The 20,347-nt window shown below is 38.2% G+C and overlaps 1 protein-coding gene across 1 annotated transcript in view; it reads right to left on the bottom strand.

Annotated features, from left to right (window-relative positions):
* The window catches only part of CDH8 (cadherin 8), a 213,391-nt gene that overhangs the window by 104,337 nt on the left and 88,707 nt on the right, over nt 1–20,347 (bottom strand). Inside the window, exon 4 of the mRNA XM_006129384.5 lies at nt 7,552–7,671. Coding sequence (XP_006129446.1) covers nt 7,552–7,671 — 120 coding nt within the window. The remainder of the gene's footprint in view (nt 1–7,551; nt 7,672–20,347) is intronic.

Genomic DNA, 20,347 nt, shown 5'->3' with positions numbered 1-20,347 from the left:
CCATTCACAGAAGAGAGGAGAAAATGGTGATCATCCTCTTTGTTAACATCCAGCTCACTGGTTAAGCTACTCACCTATGATACGGAAGACCAGTGCTTAATGCTCCGCATTTAGTTGGCCCAGCCCAAACCACTGAGCTATAATGTATTTAAGGGAAAAATTTTCTCAGTCTTTCCTGTTAAAGCTGTTCTACTTTGTATATAATATTTGAATAGTCTTTGGGCCAGAAAGAAATGGAATTGAACTTAACCTACCACATCTAAAATGAATGTCTTAACCACTTGGCTAAAATTTGTACAGGGAAGACATTCACCTTCTTGGGTTATTGTGTGGATCTACACTTTTAAAAACACTAGGAAACAAACAAATCCCAAACCCCATCAAAATCAGTTATTCACTCATTTACCTACGTGTAAATCCCAATATTTACAGTAGGTGTTACACCTATTTAACAGAATGGAATTTAAATCACAGGTTCACTCTGCATGCTTATTAAGACAGCACAACATTCCATCTCGTTCAATCAAAAGAGCTAGAAAGTTACAAAAACAAAGTATTTTAAGTGAAAGTTTAAACCTGCAGTAACTAGTGGGACAAGCCTTGTAGAACACAGAACAGTTTGTCCCTCTGTACTAATCCCAGTAGTATTTTAATTCTAAACTATTTAGAAAGCCTCTAGTAAAAATCGTTTATCTCCCTTCCAAGGCAGTTCATTACACAGCTCCAGATTGCATGTCTTGTATCAAAGCTCAATTTTCCCATCTTTCTTTTTAGTCTGAGGTGGTTAACTCTCCATTGTACCACACATAATTACAAGAGATAGTTCTTTTCCTGCTCTATTATTAACACCTGTCTAATATTTGTGCAATGATTTCATAGTCTTCACTAATCATATTTTACCCAGTTTATACAAATTAATTTCCATCAATCTCTCATCACATTATATTGTTTAGTCACTTTCCCCTTCCTTGGCCACCTATGAACTTTCTCCAGTTTTTCCAATAGCCTTTTTATAATGAAGAGCCTCATATTTACTTGCAATACTTATAGGTCACTTTTCCTAAGGCTATACAGAATTTAGCATTTGTTAATAAACTCGGTGTCTTCCAAGCTAGACAGAGGAAATAAATTGTTCCAGAAATGTTTGGAATGCAATGTATTTTCTCCTATTTATGATGTTATGTTTGTACTATATTCCAAGCAATGTCTGTTGTGTAATGAGAGGGGGTAGATAAAGGCTGAAGAATGATCAGAATTAAAGCACAAGACTCAGGCATGCTTTCTTTTCAGGTGTTATTTCTATCATTAGTTTGGCTTATTCGTGAATGTTCTGAGCCACCAGGTATGTCAACTTAGTAGTATGGCTCAGGGAGAGGTAGGACAGCAAGTAACCAACTCCTTAACTATTTAGGGTCATTTAGGGCTTTGTAGCTTAAAACCAGATACCTAGAATTGCACCTAGAAACTCACGGTGAAAAGCACTTCAGATAGTGATTTGTCCCATTCAAATCAGCAGGCATAGATTCCATTCTGCCCTTGCACTGATCACCAGAAATCAGCGGGACCAGCTGATGGCTAAGGTACTTCTCAACACAAACAACAGTGGCAGGACATAGCTTTTATTTAGTAGATTCTCTGAGGCTTCCAACATGAGTTAGTTGTGAGATGAACATCAGTCAAATCTAAACTAGATCTTGTGTCCTATAGATGTCCAGAATATATGCATCTTGGAAACCCTTCAGTCACTAACAGTCAGGGCTGAATTCAAGTCAAAGATTTTGGTATGAAAGTCTCCATGACCCTCTGACAATGACCTCAGCTCTCTAGATCTCCTAGTTTGCATGGTTTTTTATGCCAGGTTTTTTGAATCTCTCTCTTTCCATTGACACCCGGATCATGTGTACAATACCATCAATAAGAGCAACAGAGATATGGTGTAGTAGTGGTGTTGCTTGTAGTATCATAGCACAGATATTTCCTACACCAATAGAAGGGCCTTAATTATCACCATCACTATAATAAATCCACCCCTCCAAGATAATAATTCTTCTGGCAACCTTGTCATGTCTACACCAGGGATTAGGTTGTCCTACCTGCAGCATTCAGGGAATATAATTTTTCACTGCTCTGAGCCACATACCTAGGTTGACCTAAATCTTCAGTGTAGACAGGGCCCCAGTGATCAGTTCCAAGAAAACTGCTTTTAAAATACAAAATATTTACTGCTTTATAAACTGTCAGGGTTTCCATTTGAATAATATACTGTGCCTTTTAGTATAATAAAGCAATATGCTAAACTGCAGCCTTCATGAAACTTTATTTCAAAGACAGTGTAGGAGGTACAGTATTTTAGTAAGTTCATATGAAATGTAAATAAGTCAGGTAGTTGAAAATGTATTTTCTCTGGCACCTCTATATTGTAGAACACCATGTCACTTCAGATTAATGTTCCATTATGATAATCATATTGTAAAACTGACTGTTGTGATTTAATATCCTAGGAAAAGCTGAAAAATGAGAATTATTCTTGAGCTTCTTCTTGAGAAAAAAATTGTAGCATGAATGTAAGTGTGTGAGTTATTGGAGAATAAAGGCAATTTGCATACCTTTATAAATAACATCAGACTCCTGCCTTAACACTGAGCATTGGGAAAATTAAGCTAAAGTTCCATATTTGTGTGACATGCTATTGTTATGATTTATGGAGGTCACAGTTGTTTAGTCCAGTGAGAGTTACATCACTAAATTGGTGTCATAACTTGGTGTTGTACAAAACCTTCATTTAAAAAAAACACAAATATTTATTTATTTTTCCTCTCTAGCAGATGAATCAACAGTCAAACTCAACTGTAGAAGAAACCATGCAGGTGGAAAGGAGTAGAGAATTATACCGAGAAAGTATTCTCCTCAAACTGTGACAATGACATTTAATGGAAAGATAATTCCTGGACTACTGTCTGTTATATGCACTATATTCTATATAGCAGAGTTTGCAAATAATAATGTGAGAAATGCTACATATATATGTATTTTTCATGCAACATAATGGAAAATGACAGTTTTAAGCGTCGGACCTCTACCAGCACCAATGCCTGTACATGCTACTATACGGAAATGTGCCAAACAAAATAGAAAAAAGTGTCAGAGTTTTGACTAAGGATCTGATTCAATAAGATCATTTATGCCAGGTAGGTAGGTGCAAAGAGGCAGCATGTCAGCTTTAAGGGTTCCCAAAGAACATCCCCAGGCCTCTGCAGTATACACCAGACAAAGACTTACATCAGGCCCCTAGTCAAGATGAGGGGGCGGCTCTGTGCTCCTGAAAGCACCCTAGGAACCCTAACTTCATCTGCAGTGCACCATGCTGGTCCTCTATGCTTTAGAGCCATCTGGAGTGTGCCACGTGGTGTCCAGTGGTGATGTAAAAGTTCCAAGGTTCCCGGAGCCCCGCTGCCACAACAGCAGTAGTCATGGCCAGGCATGGCCCCTGGCCCTTTAAAATCACTTGGCCCCAGGCAACTGTCCACCCTGTTGGTGGGCCTGATTGTAGCAGAAGCCCAAATCTATAGCCTGTTCCAGAAACTTATTCCGAAGGATGCACAGGCCACCTTCATTTTGCCACTGTACTAGGTGCTAGCATCGAAAGGATGAATCTGAACTAAAAATTTCAAGAGACAGTATCTCAGAGCATAGTGGCCTAGCTTTAAATATACTGTTCTGTAACATCTGAGGGACAGAGAATATAAATATGGCTTTTTAACTGTTCACACATTTATATACATCCAGTCATTCGTACAGAGATGATTTTATCAGTGGCACAGAAGTGTAGAAATAATATAAGTATGCAAACATCTGTATTATATGTGGAAAGATCCAGCACTTCATATGGAAGTGTGAAAATGTAACCATGGAGGAAAACACAAATCAGCTATGCTACTTGAAATTGCCTCCTTCTGAAGGTTTGCCTTCATTTTTGCATCTGTTTTCTGACAAGATGCTAGTCTAGCAACTCAAAGTTGTTACATTCATGCCTATCACCACTGCATCTGAATGCATCTCAGGAGTAAAAAAAGAATCCACCACAAATATTCCCATCCATAGGATATTAGGAGTACATCGTCCTAGCCTATTCAGCAAGGGAAAAATTACCTGTTGAGAGACACTCATGGTATGAAGGCTGGATAAATATATAAAAAAGAGTGCAGTATGTTTGCTTTAACTCAGCTTATTTCTCTGTAGACCCAGACATTTTGCCTTTGTTAATATGCATCCTCCTCCCACTCCACCTGCTAATGTTAATACTATTTTAAGCTTTACTGTTCAAATTGTAAAGGTGCTGAACTCCAGCAATGCACAGAGAATACTGTCATTTGCATGTTTTATGCATAGCTACTCCAGGAAGGTGAAATTTACAGTTATACAAACTGCTAGGAAATAGTAACTAAATTTGACCTATTACTATTGTCTCTTCAAAACTGATTGTACTGACCCATAAAACTGTTCCTGGTCTCTTCATGCATTATCATATCTATTACTCCCTGATGCTCTGATTATTGGGTAAACTTGCTGAGTATTTCCTCCTCAGTTTCTGAAAACAAGGCAACTCTTTGGAAGCACTTTGTCTATAAACCTATAGTCTATCTGAATAATGTGTTTCATCCAGTAGCAATGGAAGATGATAGTTTCTACGAGGCTAGTACTCACTTCCGATGTGCCAGATAAATACATTTAAAGACTATTTGCTTACTAATTTTATAGTCTAGAGGACAAGGCTGTGCAGATGCCATTTCTATGATTTAATATTCAGAATGGCTAAGGGTTCCTCTCAGAGAGGGAGGATCTTCCCTCAATAACATCCTAGCATGAGACTGCAATTCATTTAAAAATATGAAGCCAGGATTATCTGATCTGCTATGTGCTGGTGTTCTGCGAGTTCTGTGAGGAACTCCTCACTTCTCTGTGAACACTTATCCCTGTGAGTCATAGCGCAGAACCCATGGGATCACTTTCCTTCCCACACAGGTGAGCAGGAAGTAGACAAAGAAAAGGTAGAGTTTTAGCTCCTCTCCCACAACATGCCAGCCAGATCAGATGTGCTAGTGATGATGGAGATATATGATCTGTGCCGAGATTAAAGACTCCTCCCCCAGAGTAAAGCTGAATCCCAGAAACAGACTGGGGTCACAGTCTGGCCACTTGGACTACTTCTGTGGCACTTCTGTGGCAACAAAACCATGTGGTGCCCCATATTCAGGGTCTGTGGTAAAGCCATAGTTGAATCCTATATGAGTTAGTGCATTTTTGAGAACCAATTTATCACCTTCTTATGATCACTGAACTGCTACTGATAGCACTCTTGATGAGTGGAAATGAGGTGGGGAAATGTAATACTAGTGAAAGAGGAGAACAATCGCGATTTGTAGGATCACAAAAAATCAGAGATTTTACTGGCTTTCATGAAAATAAATACCTGTTTTGCTGGGAAATAAATTATCATTTCATTGTATTAAGTATTTTTGCCAGGAAAAAGAGCCAGTATTGGCAAAAATAAAATGAAATAAAAATAATAAACCTAAGGCAAATTCGCAAAATTTCAGGTTTGGGATTTTTTCCGTGAAGGTCATTTTGAATGTAATAAATGAAAAAGCTTCACCTTGGATAAACAAAGCACTTTTTGGCTCCTCTGTGAAAGCTGCTAGTTTGCACAGCTCTAGAGAACAGCTAAAGGAATTATAAACATGTGCATCGAGAGCTGCTCCTTGGAGAATCCAAGAAATTGGTGATCAAAAAGCCCTATTAAGTCTTTTAATGCATCCTCTGACTAAAGCTATATTGTTCTGTACAGTTTATTTTCTAGTGCTTTGCTGGGTCTTGTTTCAAATATTTCCAGCAATGGGAATTTTATACTGCACTTAGGTAATCATTTCACAGTATAAAAGATCTCAATGTTAACAATATCAGGTGGGGTTAGCTAACCCCACCTGATATTCAAACTAAGTTTACTAGGTTTTTCTTTATTTCATTTTATTCTATTACCTCCTAGGTATTGCCTTCCTGCACCACTTTAAATTATTTTCCCTATACTGTATCAATTCATTAAAGATTCTGATATTTGAAGCCTATGAGACTATAACTTTCATTTCACTATCAATATATCTAATTCCAGTAATTACTATGTAGACTATTTTCTAATGTCTTATGTCTGAAAAACATTATAGAAACCAAATAGTATGTCTTGAGGCCTCCAGGGCGACTCTACATATCAAGATCTCTGCCTACATGTATGCTGAAGCATGATATAGTGACTAAGAGGTACTTCAACTAGGATAAGAAAGTTTTTCGAGGGAAGAGAAGACTGCTCTATGCCATTCAATGGGTGCATTCCTCTATGGCAACAGGAAGTGACTATAATTTCATTGTGCTGCATTCAGAGAGATTTTAATAGATCTGAGATTCATATAAGGGATGCAACATATTAATAACCCACACTGCAAATGACATTTCCATAGCCATGGTGCTGTTTATTTTTCTTCCAACCACATGAAAACACTTTATTAGATTGTGTGTGTATATATATGTGTGTGTGTGTGTGTGTCTTGTTATCTGCATAGAGCCTCTGTACATTTTATTATAACCAATGAAAAACAGTTTTAGTTGTGTAACTCAGCAGATGCCAAGAGGAATGAATTGGTGTTAAGTCAATTAAAATGAGACTGATTTTGCCTAAGAACATCATCTAATAATTTCTTATGACCAGAACTCTTTGATGTTGATGAACAATTTAATTTTCATAAGTGTGAGATGCCTGCCTTTGCTTATGAACGGTAAAGTTATTTCAGGCAACTTTAGTTTCACTTTTTTTCTTTTGAGGCTAGCACAACTGGACTTACAGTGAGGAACATGAACTATATGAAAATTAACATAAGAAAAAAGACAACTGAACAAACCTCTGTAAAACATTTCTAAATACCTTTTTTAAATGTGGCATAAATAGAATAAACAATATGGGGTTGGCTTTGTTAGCACTTCTTTGAAATGACCTACATTATCAGACACTTACTAATGGCTTTGCAAATGGTGAGAAATAAAGTCAGCTCAAATTCATACAAATAAAACTTCCTATTCTCTCTTCCTAGATCCATCTAATCATGGAATACAAATAGTTCTTAATGAAAGCATACAGTATATTCATTAAAATGCCCAAACCAAATCCTACGGTCCTTAGCCAGAAATTCGAAAGTCTTTTTTATTAAAGAATATAACATATTAATTACAATCCCCAGCCAGTTGTTAGTCAGATAGCAATGGGAGTTTTGCTTCAATAACTTCTGCAATATTGGCCTTGGCATTATTGTCAGCATTATTAATAGTGGCTCTTTTTTTTAACATTATTAGATTATGTTTCAAAACAAATCAGATACTTATGGATTACAGGCTGACCAATGCTAGCTTTAATGCTACATGATATTTAAGTGCACTGAGTGAAATATTCAAGAAATGCTGTTTCTTATGTACATTATTACTTGGAGAGTCATGATTCAGATCACCTACCTGTATGTGGTTCAATAGAGAAGTAAGGCTGTCCTTCCAAAATGCTATACACCAGCTTTGCACTGTTTCCATAAACTGGATCATCTGCATCTGTGGCTGTTACTTTAGTAACAAAGGTACCTAGTTTAAAAGAATATTTAATTAACATTTCAGTACTTGCCAGAGATTTGTACGTTTCTTTATGAAAAATATCATTTTTTTTTCACTTTATACAAAAATTCATAAGGTGAGATGTGTTAGTAAAGTGAAAAAAAGTCATCAGCTATGACTTAAAGCATTATTTAGAGAGCACAGACAAATCATTACGCTTTGAGAAGAAGTATGCCACCAGCCTAATGTTCTGGATAAAGAAAACTCTTTTTAGTCACTGTATTATTTAAGATTCCTTTGTAGAATGCATTTTAAAGTTACCTGTTAGATCTATGCAGACTTCAAGCATTTACAAAGGGAATCATATCAAAGACATATGAAATACAAGGTTAATAATACAATATAATATGTTGCACTTAAGTTTTGAGAAAGTGTATTTGAAAGAACCTGGCCGAGTTGCAGTGACTGCACAGAAACGTAATAATATAAAGGGTTTTTTCTCTTTTTCTTTGGTTTTCAGTTATAATAATAGTTTGATGGGGCCAGAGTCTGAGCATTATCTATTGTCTCTGAAATGAGTTCCCATCACTGAGGGTATATCTACGCTGCAGAGTTTTTCTGGATACCTTTGATATCTGGGAAAAACTCTGCCACGTCCAGGGACTGCGTATGTTTTTTCGGAACAGTTTCCAAAAATGCGGGCGAGTTCTTTCGGCATCCCTGTATTCCTCATTTTATGAGAAATAAGGAATCTTTCAAAAGAGGAGGTTTCTCCCACATTTGGCTCTGTGTAGATGGGCCAGATGTCAGAAAAGCCTCTTCCAAAAAAACAAGTGGAAAAAGGTACGCAAATTATGGATTGCAATTTGTATATCTTTTACCGGAAAACAAACGCGGTGTAGACATACCCTCAGAGGGGTTCACTGCCCAGATGCCATTTACCTCAACTGGTCTGTCTAGAAAAGAAAACAAGGCATGCCAAGAAACTGCATTTTCCTTCTCAGACCACACTCTGGCTTCTGCTTGGATAGAAAGCCACATCAAATCAAACTCAAGTGTGCTTCATGATTTTGTTGTGGAGACTTCTTTTGAATGGCTTAAAAAAAATAACAATGACACTAATTAAGCTAATTCATATGCAAAAAGACAATATCTAGAGGGGAAGAGAGTGAGACAGTGTTTTAGGGCTGAATTATGCTTCTTGTGAACTGAGATATGCTTGGCAAGGGAAAGAATAACAGCATCCACCGAGATATAGCCCCTTTCTGAATCTGCTGGCATTAGTAGAAATGATAATCCCCTCTAACACCTTGTCCCTTTGTGCTTCTGAGCCCAGACTATGCCTGACTCCTGTATGGGAATACGAAGTGCAGGATCTCCTTTTGGTCTCTTGGTGCCCTTTGCTCCTCTACTGCTCCCCTTTATGGGAAGATTTGTAGCTGCCAAGTTTTAGGCTGTGCTCTTCATGATTTTTATGCAAATTACTTGGGGCTAATTTGCATGTTTGCACTTACTTTACATATGTCTACACTCTTTAGTGTCTGGCCAGCACATCTTGTCGCAGGCGGTGGCAGAGGTAAAAAATGAAGCTAAAAAAAGTATTGGCAGCATTGCTTAGAGTATGGTGCAACTAGCAGAGGGTGCTCGGTGTTTATGTGAATATTTGGGTTGCCTGGAATAGTGGGATGTGCTACATGGGTGGGTCCTGGGAAAGATGGGGGTGCTGTGAGGCCTTCAATTGCTGGGATAGATGATCATTAGGGTGAGTAGTGGGAGTTTTGATGAGGATGGCCCTCATGCATCTCACCGGAAGAGAAATAACTTGTGGCCTGTATTGCATCCCTCATCTTATGCTCATGCTACAATAGTGTGAACTCTTACTACAGTTCAATCCAACAGGGTGGGCACAGAGAGGAGAAACAGACTGCTTGCTTGCTCAGGAGGCTCCCCTGAGGCCCTGACACCGGGCACTTCTCCCAACACACCATCTTCAGACAGACTGAAAAATATGTAACCCCCTTGATGGGGTCTAATTTATTATGTTGTTCTGCAAAGTGTAACTCGCTTTGTCCGGCCAGGTTTACACTAGGGGGCAATGTCGAACTAAGGTATGCAACTCCTGTCAATTCCCCTTATGTTTCTTGATCTAATGTAGTACCAGAGTCAAGGAGACCATGACCAGCGACTAATTTAGCAAGTCTTTACTAGACCCACTCAAGCAACTTTCGATCCCTGCAGTGCAAATCTTCCAGCAAGTGTAGACAAGGTCTTATTTGCCACAGATCACTCCACAGTGTGTCTATATGACAGTCCTGGCCTGGTCATCTCTCATCCTAGTGTAAGAGAATTTCCCTAGTTCCCATCCTAGAGCTGGTGCTGTGTTTCAAATGGTCATTCTCTCCTCTTGGAGCTGGGTTGTGGACTAGTCAGCTTTAGAGTCTTAGACCACTTTGCCCTCACTATAACCCATTTTTTCCCAACCAATCTCTAAAGGGTACAGCACTTTCTCCGGGGAGTGTCTGCCCTGGTGCTCTTCTCCCAGCCCTTCCCTAGCTGGACGGGTAAGAGAAGAGCCTTGCCCTTCTTCTCTGCAATGCTATAGGACCTTAAAGACAAAGTCACTGAATTGCCCCCCACTCCTCTAAGAAGACAAACTACCTCATCACAGGCTCTATCTGACAAATGCCTGCAGCCTTCCCAAAGCTCAACTAGATACCACCCCTGTTAGGATTCTGAAAATGTTGCATTTGGAGCTGTAGTACCTTTGCAGAATCCCAGCAGTGCAGGGTTCACAGGAATCCAGCTGGGCAGTGGGAATACATGACATGACAGAGAAATACAGGCAAGTGAAAATGTGCAGAATGTATTACATGGCACTTTGCAGCCATGGGAGGGAGAGCTTTATCTGGCCTATGTTATCATAGAATATAGACTTGGAAGGGACCTCAAGAGACCATGAAGTCCAGTTCCCTGCGGACCAAACACCATCTAGATATTCCCTGATAGATGTTTATCCAATCTTTTCTTAAATATCTCCAGAGATGAAGATTCCACAGACTCCCTAGGCAATTTATTCCAGTGTTTAACCACCCGGACAGTCATAAAGTTTTTCCTAATGTCCAACCTAAAGCTCTCCTGTTGAAATTTAAGCCCATTGCTTCTTATCCTACCATCAAAGGCCAAAAAGAACAATTTTTCTCCCTCCTCCTTGTAACACCCTTTTAGACACTTGAAACTGTTATCATGTCCCTTCTCAGTCTTCTCTTTTCTAAATTAAACAAGCCCAATACTTTCCTTCTTCCTTTGTAGGTCATGTTTTCTAGACCTTCAACCACTTTTACTGCTCTTCTCTGGACCTTCTCCAATTTCTCTACATCTTTTTTTGAAATGTGATGCTCAGAATGGGACATGTACTTCAACTGAGGCCTAATCAACACAGAGTAGAGCGGAAGAATTGCCTCTAGTGTCTGGCTCTCAACACTTCCATTAATGCATTCCAGAATCATGTTTTTTTTGCAACCGTATCACACTGCTGACTCATATTTAGTTTGTGGTCTACTATGACTTCTTGATCCCTTTGTGCAGTACTCCTTCCTAGACAGTAGCTTCCCATTCTGTATGTGAAATTAATTGTTCCTTCATAAGTGGAGTACTTTGCATTTGTCCTATTAAACTACATCCTATTTACCTCATACCATTTATCCAATTTGTCTAGAGGATTTTGAATTATGACCTTATCCTCCAAAGCACTTTTAACCCCTCCCAGCTTGGTATCATCAGGAAGTCAGGAAGTCTTGGTATCATCTGGAAGTACCACAAGTCCTTTCTGGCCTTGGAGTCTATGAGCCATTTTTCCTAAATTATATATCATTTCCTGCGATGGAAGCAACAGCATTTCCTGAACGTCTTTACTCCAAATCAAACAAAACAAAACTAAACTATTACATTTGCACCCGGTGTTACATATGAAAATGATTTAATGAATGTAACAATTGGTATCCCCATGAGGTTAAACTCTTGTAACATAACATCACCTCTCCCCCATGGAAGAAGAATGGATTACAGTAGGATGGGGAAAGCCTGACATGGGAGACACACAGAGCCCCTGACATGCAGTAGAGGAAAAAATTGGATGAACACAAGATAAAGAAGTGGGGAATGGCAGGGAGGAGTGGAATGAGAGGGCCCATAGAACCCCTGGAAAAAGAATTATGGACCCCATCTGGCGAGGAGGGAAGAATGGGCAATCTGGGTAGAAGGGGTAATTGGACGTGCCCAAAGCTCCTAACATGGAAGAGAGGAGAGTTGCAAGTTATACCTGAAATAGAGGTAGATGCTAGAATGGTAAATGGAGCTTGCAGAGGAGACTATGGGGAGGGGGAAGAATACAAGGAGCCCTTAGTGTGTGCAGGGAATTCAGTCTACAAATTGTGATCCTCTAGTTATTTTAATCAAGAATCAGCTCATAGTTAAAAGCTATAATTTACCCAGTGCAGAGCTTATCAGCTATGCCATCTTGTGGGACAGGAAGTCTTGCAAGCTTATCTGATCTGCTTCTTTTTTGTACAGTCCTGCCCTCCACCCTACCCTCCCAATAGGTTACATTCTGCAGCTGCTGCCATCTAGTTGACAATGGAGAAAGAGAGAGATCAGTGCACCATTGGATTCAGGCTAAAATAGCAGAAGAGATATTTTCAGTTTTTAGGGGAGGGGCAAAAGCTGCAACATGTAACCTATTTGCTAGGTCGGTAGGGGTTTAATCAGACTCTTAGAGAATGTGGTGAGGGCAGGGACGAGACATAGCTCATTAGGGGAACAGTTGGAACTTTCACAGATGGGTCTTCTGATCTGTGGCTGTTCCTTTTGAATGTTATGACAATCACTGTACATTTAGAAACAAATGAACAAAACTGTGAACTTATCTGTGAGAGATGTTTTGCCCAAATTTTCCTTCTGATGTAGAAAGAAGCTCAGAAAGTGTTATTTATTCTAATATATGACATGTCAAGTCTCCCCCTTCCTCTTTTTCAGCTGAGGCTGTCTCAAAGATCTTAGGGTACGTCTACACAACACCTTTAGCTTGAAATAAGCTATGCAATTTGCACTGCACAAATTGCATAGCTTATTTTCAGTGTATTTCAAAATAGCTTATTTCATAATTTGGTGCTATCTTCACAGCACCAAATTTTAAAGTAACTCACTAGTCCAAAATGCCCCTTAACCCTTGTGGAATGAGGGTTACCAGGATGTTGGAAAAAGTTATCCATCATTTTGAAATCTATTTCAAAATAGCGGGCTGCTTCAATAGACACAAAATAGCTATTTTGGGATACTTCCGGTATCCTTAAATAGCTCCGCGGTGTAAACGCACCCTTAGAGATATTTGTTCTGAGCTCTCACACCTTATTTGGAAGGTGCACATGCTAAATCTTTTCCAAAAGTCATCCATTGCCCCAAGTGATCATTAGGTATTGGAGTTAAGTGTGCCATAGCAAAAACAATCAGTCCAGTATTAAAAGTGGTTCCCTGCTCTGTTGATTAGCCTTCAGCCTCCTTTCCCTTGTGGTGATATAATTTCACCACTTCTCCTGACACCAGATAGACCTCTATTTCTCAAATAAAAGAGTAATAAATAAATAAAAACAAGCAAATATCCTCCATAGCCCTTATTTATATATCATAAAGAAATATAAAAGGACAATAGCCCTTTTGATTTTCTTTGCAGGTGACTTTTGAAGTCAGTATCTCTTTACCTGACAAAACTAATATACTAGTGGCAGGATTGGAAAGACAGAATATTTTCCAGAGTTACAGGTCCCAGAGATCATATTTCCTGATGTACATTTCAAGGGATAGCATTTCCTTTTAGTTCCAAGATTACCTTTGTCCAATAGAAATTTGGTGTCCCATCCCCAACACTTTTACTGTTGAATATGATTTACACAAAAGGCTGTATACACTAATGGAGTGAATCTCACAGCAGTTTGTGTCCTTCATTTTAGATCCTTGTCTCACATTGTATGCTACATCTGGGCCTTGGCAACTGTGAGGTATATCACGTCCATTCATACAGCTCAAATTGTCAGTACTTGGAGATGCATGTGCTTATAGAAGCAAATCTGCCCTCCTTTCTGTATGTCCCAGACAGAAAGGAGGATCTTAGGATCCTCACCGTGTTGGGTTTTGTTTTGTTTTTTCATGTGAACATTAAGGCAGGACTTAGAAAATCACCATCCCACCATACAGATGGGAGAATTCTACAAGACATGAGATTACAGCTGCACTGAGCTGTGGAATCCTTAGACAGCTCCCAATTCCACGTAATTCCCCAGGTCGCAGAAAAGGAACTTACACTAGGAACTTTGCAATAGGATTTGCTCCACAATTGACAGGACATATGCCTGCTAAATATGCCTAAATATTGGATCCATTTGCGTATCTTTTCCCCCACCACTATGTTAAGAGAAATGTCAAGGCTGCATGACTAAGCATTCAGTGTTTGTCCTTTAAAAATTAGTGTCCCAGAATCTACCCAGAAAACAAATGACTAGGATTTTCCGTTAGTGTTTAATTTTGACTGCATTTGGCACATTTGTTCCTTTGTCCATGCTACAACAAACTCTTTTAGCTAGAGACTATAAATTTGACATGGTGCCATTTCACAAGAAAGCCACTATTGTAGTTCAACTTGCTGTTGTCCTAATTATAATAATATAGCCGTTGCATATAATCTAGTCCAACAACGTAATCACAGTATCTCTTTTTTGAATTTATACCTAATATTGCCTTAAGTTATATACATTTTTAGATAGATGTGTGGATACATGTTAGCATGTTAATTTTAAAACTTTCTGCATCTTTCTTGAAACATGTTTCTACATTGCTAATGACACTGTGATCAAATGTGAACTGCAAAGAGGTTGGCCAGATTTTAATTAATGAACACTTCTAATGTGATTTAATTGTTAATCATGGCTGATTGGTTCGCTCTGTTAGTGTCAGGTTTCATAGGTTCCTGTTGCCACATGCTAACAAGCAGACACACTGTTAATAATAAAAGTATTTTTATAAGGCAAGGGAAGGAGGCTTCTGTTTGCTGACAAACTAAGATTAAAAGCCTCCATAAAAATAAGATGTGTGCGCTCTAGTAGTGTTGTTCTATTGTTTTGGCTATGCTTTTTTATGTGCAAGTCAAGGTGCAGAATCTGCACATTAGTCAGAGAGAAAAATGCACACGCTTCCATGGGGAGTAGCAAAGCAAAGATTTTGGTGCAGAAGTGAAATATGTTTATTGGAAAAAATAAAAACTTGTTTGTCCTGGAGGATGAACAAATAGTCAGAATCTGAAATTTACATGAATCCATATTCAATGAAGCAACCATTTTGTTGAAAGATTGAAATGGCTTGGGAAAGAAATAAATGTGACCATATTGTTGTCTAGTGGGACTGTGCTTTCTTGGTTTCTCTGGTTTAAAAGAAAATAACAAAACATCCTCTCTAGTCTTTCCTCACCCAAACTGGGGCAGACTGAAACCTCCAGCTGATTTCAGAGATACACTGACCATTCTAGATGAGCATTAACAGTATACTTGCATAAAGAAAGTACTTGCCACTATTTGCCAACAGACAGGTTTTCTAGGAGATTCACTCTGATGAAAAATCTTCAGCTTGAATTTTAGTCTGGCTGATGACAGCTGTGTAGTCAATGATGGTCAAAACAACATGCTGTTTGTATTCACTAGGTCAGATAAGCATTCGTTCCCAAATAAACCCTTTGCCTGATTGTCCTTCTCTTCTATAATCTCACAGGTAGCATGACAGCTGTTGTCATGGTAACTATTTTTTATTGAATAACACCGCAATAATCTCATAAAAGCCTGTATAACTTCTTGACATGTAAATTATTGCTGCCTTGAAGCTGAAGGAACTTACTCTTCTTTTTTTTTCTCCATGAAAATGTTTAATGTGCCACCATGAATGTGGCACATATATGTGCACGTTCTTATTGTTCCTTTACTGAATTTGTGGTAAATGGAACTGGGTGTCCAAGAATTTACAGCAAAGGACTAGAAATCAGGACTCTTGGATTCCATTCATAGCTCTGCTCATACACTGAGTGCTCTCTGCATCTCATAGCCTGAGTGCTCAGGTACACAGCACCCGTCAGCATTTCAGTTTCCATATCTGTGAAATGGGTAAAAACACTTACAGTGTAAAGAGATTCCATTGATTCATATCTGATTTGGTTGTAAATTCTCAGATAAAAGGTGTGTTAAATCCAACATCTTCAGAGGGGTAGCTGAATTAGTCTGTCACTGTAAAAACTTAAAAAACAATGGATAGTCTAGTAGCACCTTAAAGACTAACAAAACTTGTAGATGGTATCATGAGATTTCATGGGCAGAAGTGGGTTTTGCTCACAAAAGCACATGATTCCATCTACATGTTTTGTTAGTCTTTAAGGTGCTACTAAACTATTCATTGTTTTTAAATCCAACATGTTTGTGGTATTAAATATTCTAAACCGTGACTAGCCAGATGGATGAAACATACAGAAGCAAACAGAGTCCCCACCCTGAGGAAAAATAGAGAACCCTGATATGAGGGAAGGGGAAACTGGAGGCACACACAACCCTCTATGACAGAGAGAACAGAGGACTCTGAAATGGGGGAGGAACACAGCATCTGTACTAGAGATAGAGAGCCCTTTCCACTGGCATGAAGAGGGGAGTGTTGGAATGGAGAAAGGGAGAAAATGGGGCGACAGAACACCATTGGGATCAGGCTGACAACTCTCTTATGGGGGGGAAGGGGAAATTGTGGGCACCCAGAACTCCTGGCAGGGGAAGTATCTGTAACAAAAGGAGAGGAAAGGAATCCATAGAGAACATGTGGGGTAGAACAGAGGAATGTACAGATCCCCTGTTGGGTGTAGTATATCCTGCCTACCGAAGCATGCATGACCACTTATTTATTATTTGTTTTTTCCATAAAGACAAGAGGCTCTAGTCATGGACCATGACTCAGTGCCACAAGATACAGCACAAACAGAATAAAAACATGGTCGCTGCCAGTTGACGTACAAGGAGACAACAGATGAACACAGACATGGGAGTACTAAGGAGCATAAGAAAACAAAGACAGTATTGGTCAAGATAATAGACAGTGGTCTCAGCAAACCAATGACTATATATTTTTTATAAGCAAAGAATGTTTTTAAAGAATGATTTGAAGAAGGATAATGAGGGAGCTTTGTGGGTATTTAGAGGAAACTCCATCAAGCATGAGGGACAGCCTAGGCGAAAACACCAGGATGATTATTTGAAAATTTTAAAAGAGGGCAATGAAGGAAGGTGCCTGCCCAATTGGAAGTGGTTGTCACCATCTCAATAGCAAGTAAGAGGCAAAGTCAGGACCAACTATGAAGAATCTACTTTACCACCAAGAGACAATTCAGATACTTTGGTGATGATGGTCATATAAATACCTTGTTAGAGAGATGAAGAGGTGTATATAATATCAAGTGTGTATAAGGAGTAAAACTGGGACTGATAGGATGAAATTAAGAAACAATAGGATATCATGGCAGGGGGGAGAAAATCTTTCTCACAGCAAGATCTAAAAATATATGGAGTAATACTTCAAGAGAAATAATGGAAGCCCCTTCCCATGAGCCATTTCATACTACTGCTTGAAGCACTAAATAGAGCATTATAAGGAAAATCCATATATTGACAGAAAGATAAACTAATGAGCTACTAGGTTTTTTGCATCTGTAATTTGGTGATGCTGTTATGATTTTCATATTTGTTTGCTGAGAATGTGATAGAGAATATGAAATATACCAGTTTCAGAATAGCTGCTTCTTATATAATATATAGTATATATATCATTATATATATGTATTTACACACACACACACACACACACATATACTATGTATACCTACCCCCACATACACTATATACATGTTGGAGAAGAAGTAGATATTCTGAAACTGGTGTTTCATATTCTCAGGTGACAAAGGTGTACAATTTTAAACAGTAAGTAACTAACAGTTGGGGCAACTTATCAGGGTCACTGATAATTTTTTATAATTATGATTGGATCTTCTTCCAATAAAAGATATGGTATAGGAATTCTTTTGGGGAAGTTCGATAGCCTGCATTGTAGAGGACATCAGACTGATCACAATTGGCCATTCTGGCCTTGAAATTTATAAAACCTATTAAAACATTGCTCTTTGTTTTTGATAGCATGTGTGAAATTTCATACAATTATTATTTTTATTATTTCGCATATGAATTGCAGAAGCAACCAGAAGCCTGTGATGTTAGAATTGCTTTGTACTAAGTATTTTACAAACCTGTAGAAAATGACAGGTTCTATCCCAAACAACATACAATCAAAAAGTGTTTAACATTTTTTAAAAAACAAATGGTTTTCTCATTGAAACTCAAGAGTCAAAACAGCAGCTGTGTGTACATCACCACAAATTATCATGCTATATTAAAGGAAATACAATTATTGGGCCAAATTCTTTTCAAAGTCCACTAGCAGAACTTTGTTGCTTTGAGTTTCTGATCTCACAGTAGTAACACAAGTTTTACAGCAGTACAGCAGGATAGAATTTGGGTTTCTGTTCCCAAATATTAAACATAATTTACTTAAAGTGTACATAGTTTGGAAAGTTAATGAAATACATGTAAGAAATAAGAGAAAGAAATGTTAATATAATGAAAAAAAAAAAACCCTGTGAATGAGTCAAAAACTTTCTTTGGACAATTAAATAGCCTGTAACACAAACAGCAACAAAGCAATGTTTTCAGAATGCTCATCTGTCATTCTAATGAGCCTTTATAATATGAAGCAAATGGAAAATACATATATTATCTGGGAAAGTGTAACTAAGAGTCTGGAAGGTGCTTGCTATGCATAGAAAACAACTGTCTTCTGCACAGAACAGAGACAATAGAGCAAGCTGGCAGCCTTCAGCATTTTACAACTGTATAATGAGGAGCACTGGAAGCATGGTTGTGAAATCTAATAAGCTGCACATTTTACCATTCCGGGTGCATAAACTAATTGTTTTAGAACGGGGATGCTTCCTTCCTACAGTGGTGATCTTAAGAAAAGTAAAATGTTTCATGCTGAGACAGATATAGCTCTCTCTCTGGAAATTGTCCTTGTTGATGTTACCTACTGCAGGGATTTGACTCATGTGAAAGTAATAAGAAGGGACACTGTCTTTTTAGTTTTAAGGTGGGTAGTTCTCTCCAAGTACAATTTATAAGATGATGCCATTAAAAAGCCTGAATGTGCTGCTTTATAAATTCCCTAGAGTGACCATTTGTTAGTGTTAGAATACAGCCTGTAGCATTATAGTAAGCCATATTGGGGTCCACCACACTACAGGTTTCTCTTTAAAAGAACTCTGTTTTCTTGTAGACGTTACTTTCATTTCCCTTTGAGATACTGCTGCTATTATAGAATTTTAATAGTATTTGTTGAAGAGGATGCAAATACTTGCTCTATTTTCCAGGACTTTCTAAAAAACGGCTTTTGTTTAATCAATTGACTATTTCATCAGCACTTATACAAAGCAAGGTGAATTGCCTATATTATATAGAACTACTAAGGCATAGAAATTGCCAGATTTCCAGGCAAAAAAAAAAAAGTAAAATCGGACAATCACTACTCAGTTATACTTGTATGAAGTGGAAAAAATATTGTACTGTTTGGTGACTTACAAAGGAAGCTTCTTGTAGTGTGAAGTGTATAAATAAACACACAAATAAATAATAATAAAATAGCTCTTGCTGAGTGCACAAGGAATTCATCGCTCTATAATTTCTCATTGTAAAAGTAAGATGTTCTACAACCTTGCAGTTTCAAGTCTGTGTTTTCTTTGTGTGTGTGTGTGTGTGTGTGCATTTACCTGCACACACATATGTGTCTGTGTGTGTGTATGTCTTTTACAAAGGCTGATAACACCAACAAATATGAGCCAGGTTGCAGGAGCAGACTCAGAACTCTTGCTCCCTGAGGCCAGAAGAAAGTAAGCATATGGCAGCAGAGGCCATTTGGCCTCCAGGGAAAGACCACAGTCAAATCATATAGCCAGCATTCCTCTATGGGCTGATTCATGAGAAAAATGGCATTGACATCAACTCCATAGGCAACAGCTCATCTGTATTCACAGAGAAACATTAAGTGTTGCAGTGTCAGCAGTTAAAACAAATGAAGAGCTACTGATTCCAAAATATAATACAAATATTAAAATAAACTTGATCTGAGGCTCAACAGTCAGATTCTGATTTGAGGCTCCCTTTTACAAATTTCTAATGTGTCAAATACACAGAAAAACCTGAGTTGCAAAATTGATATCCAGTTTGGAATTAAAGGATGTTTTTTCACAAAGTTGGGGGAGGAAAGAGTTCGGAGGTCTATCATTAATTAGTTACAAAAAGTAGCAAGTAGAATTAAATTACACAAATGTAAGCTTCTATGAGAATATCTTCACATAATGACATTATTTTTATGACCCGAGGAAACTTTGAATGTGGTATCTTGTGATTAGAATTTGTCAAAACTTTTCAAAATTTCAAAACATAAAATATAACCAGGTCTCTTGTGTGGTGCTTACTAGAGACTCAGCATTTGGTCAGTAATGTAGATTGGCTTACTATCTCCCATCTATGTCCCC

Source organism: Pelodiscus sinensis, chromosome 12, assembly GCF_052426305.1.
Source record: "Pelodiscus sinensis isolate ZL-2025 chromosome 12, ASM5242630v1, whole genome shotgun sequence".
Classification (NCBI taxonomy): Eukaryota; Metazoa; Chordata; order Testudines; family Trionychidae; genus Pelodiscus; species Pelodiscus sinensis.
Note: the sequence above shows the minus strand (reverse complement) of the source record. Positions and strands in the feature narration are given on the sequence as shown.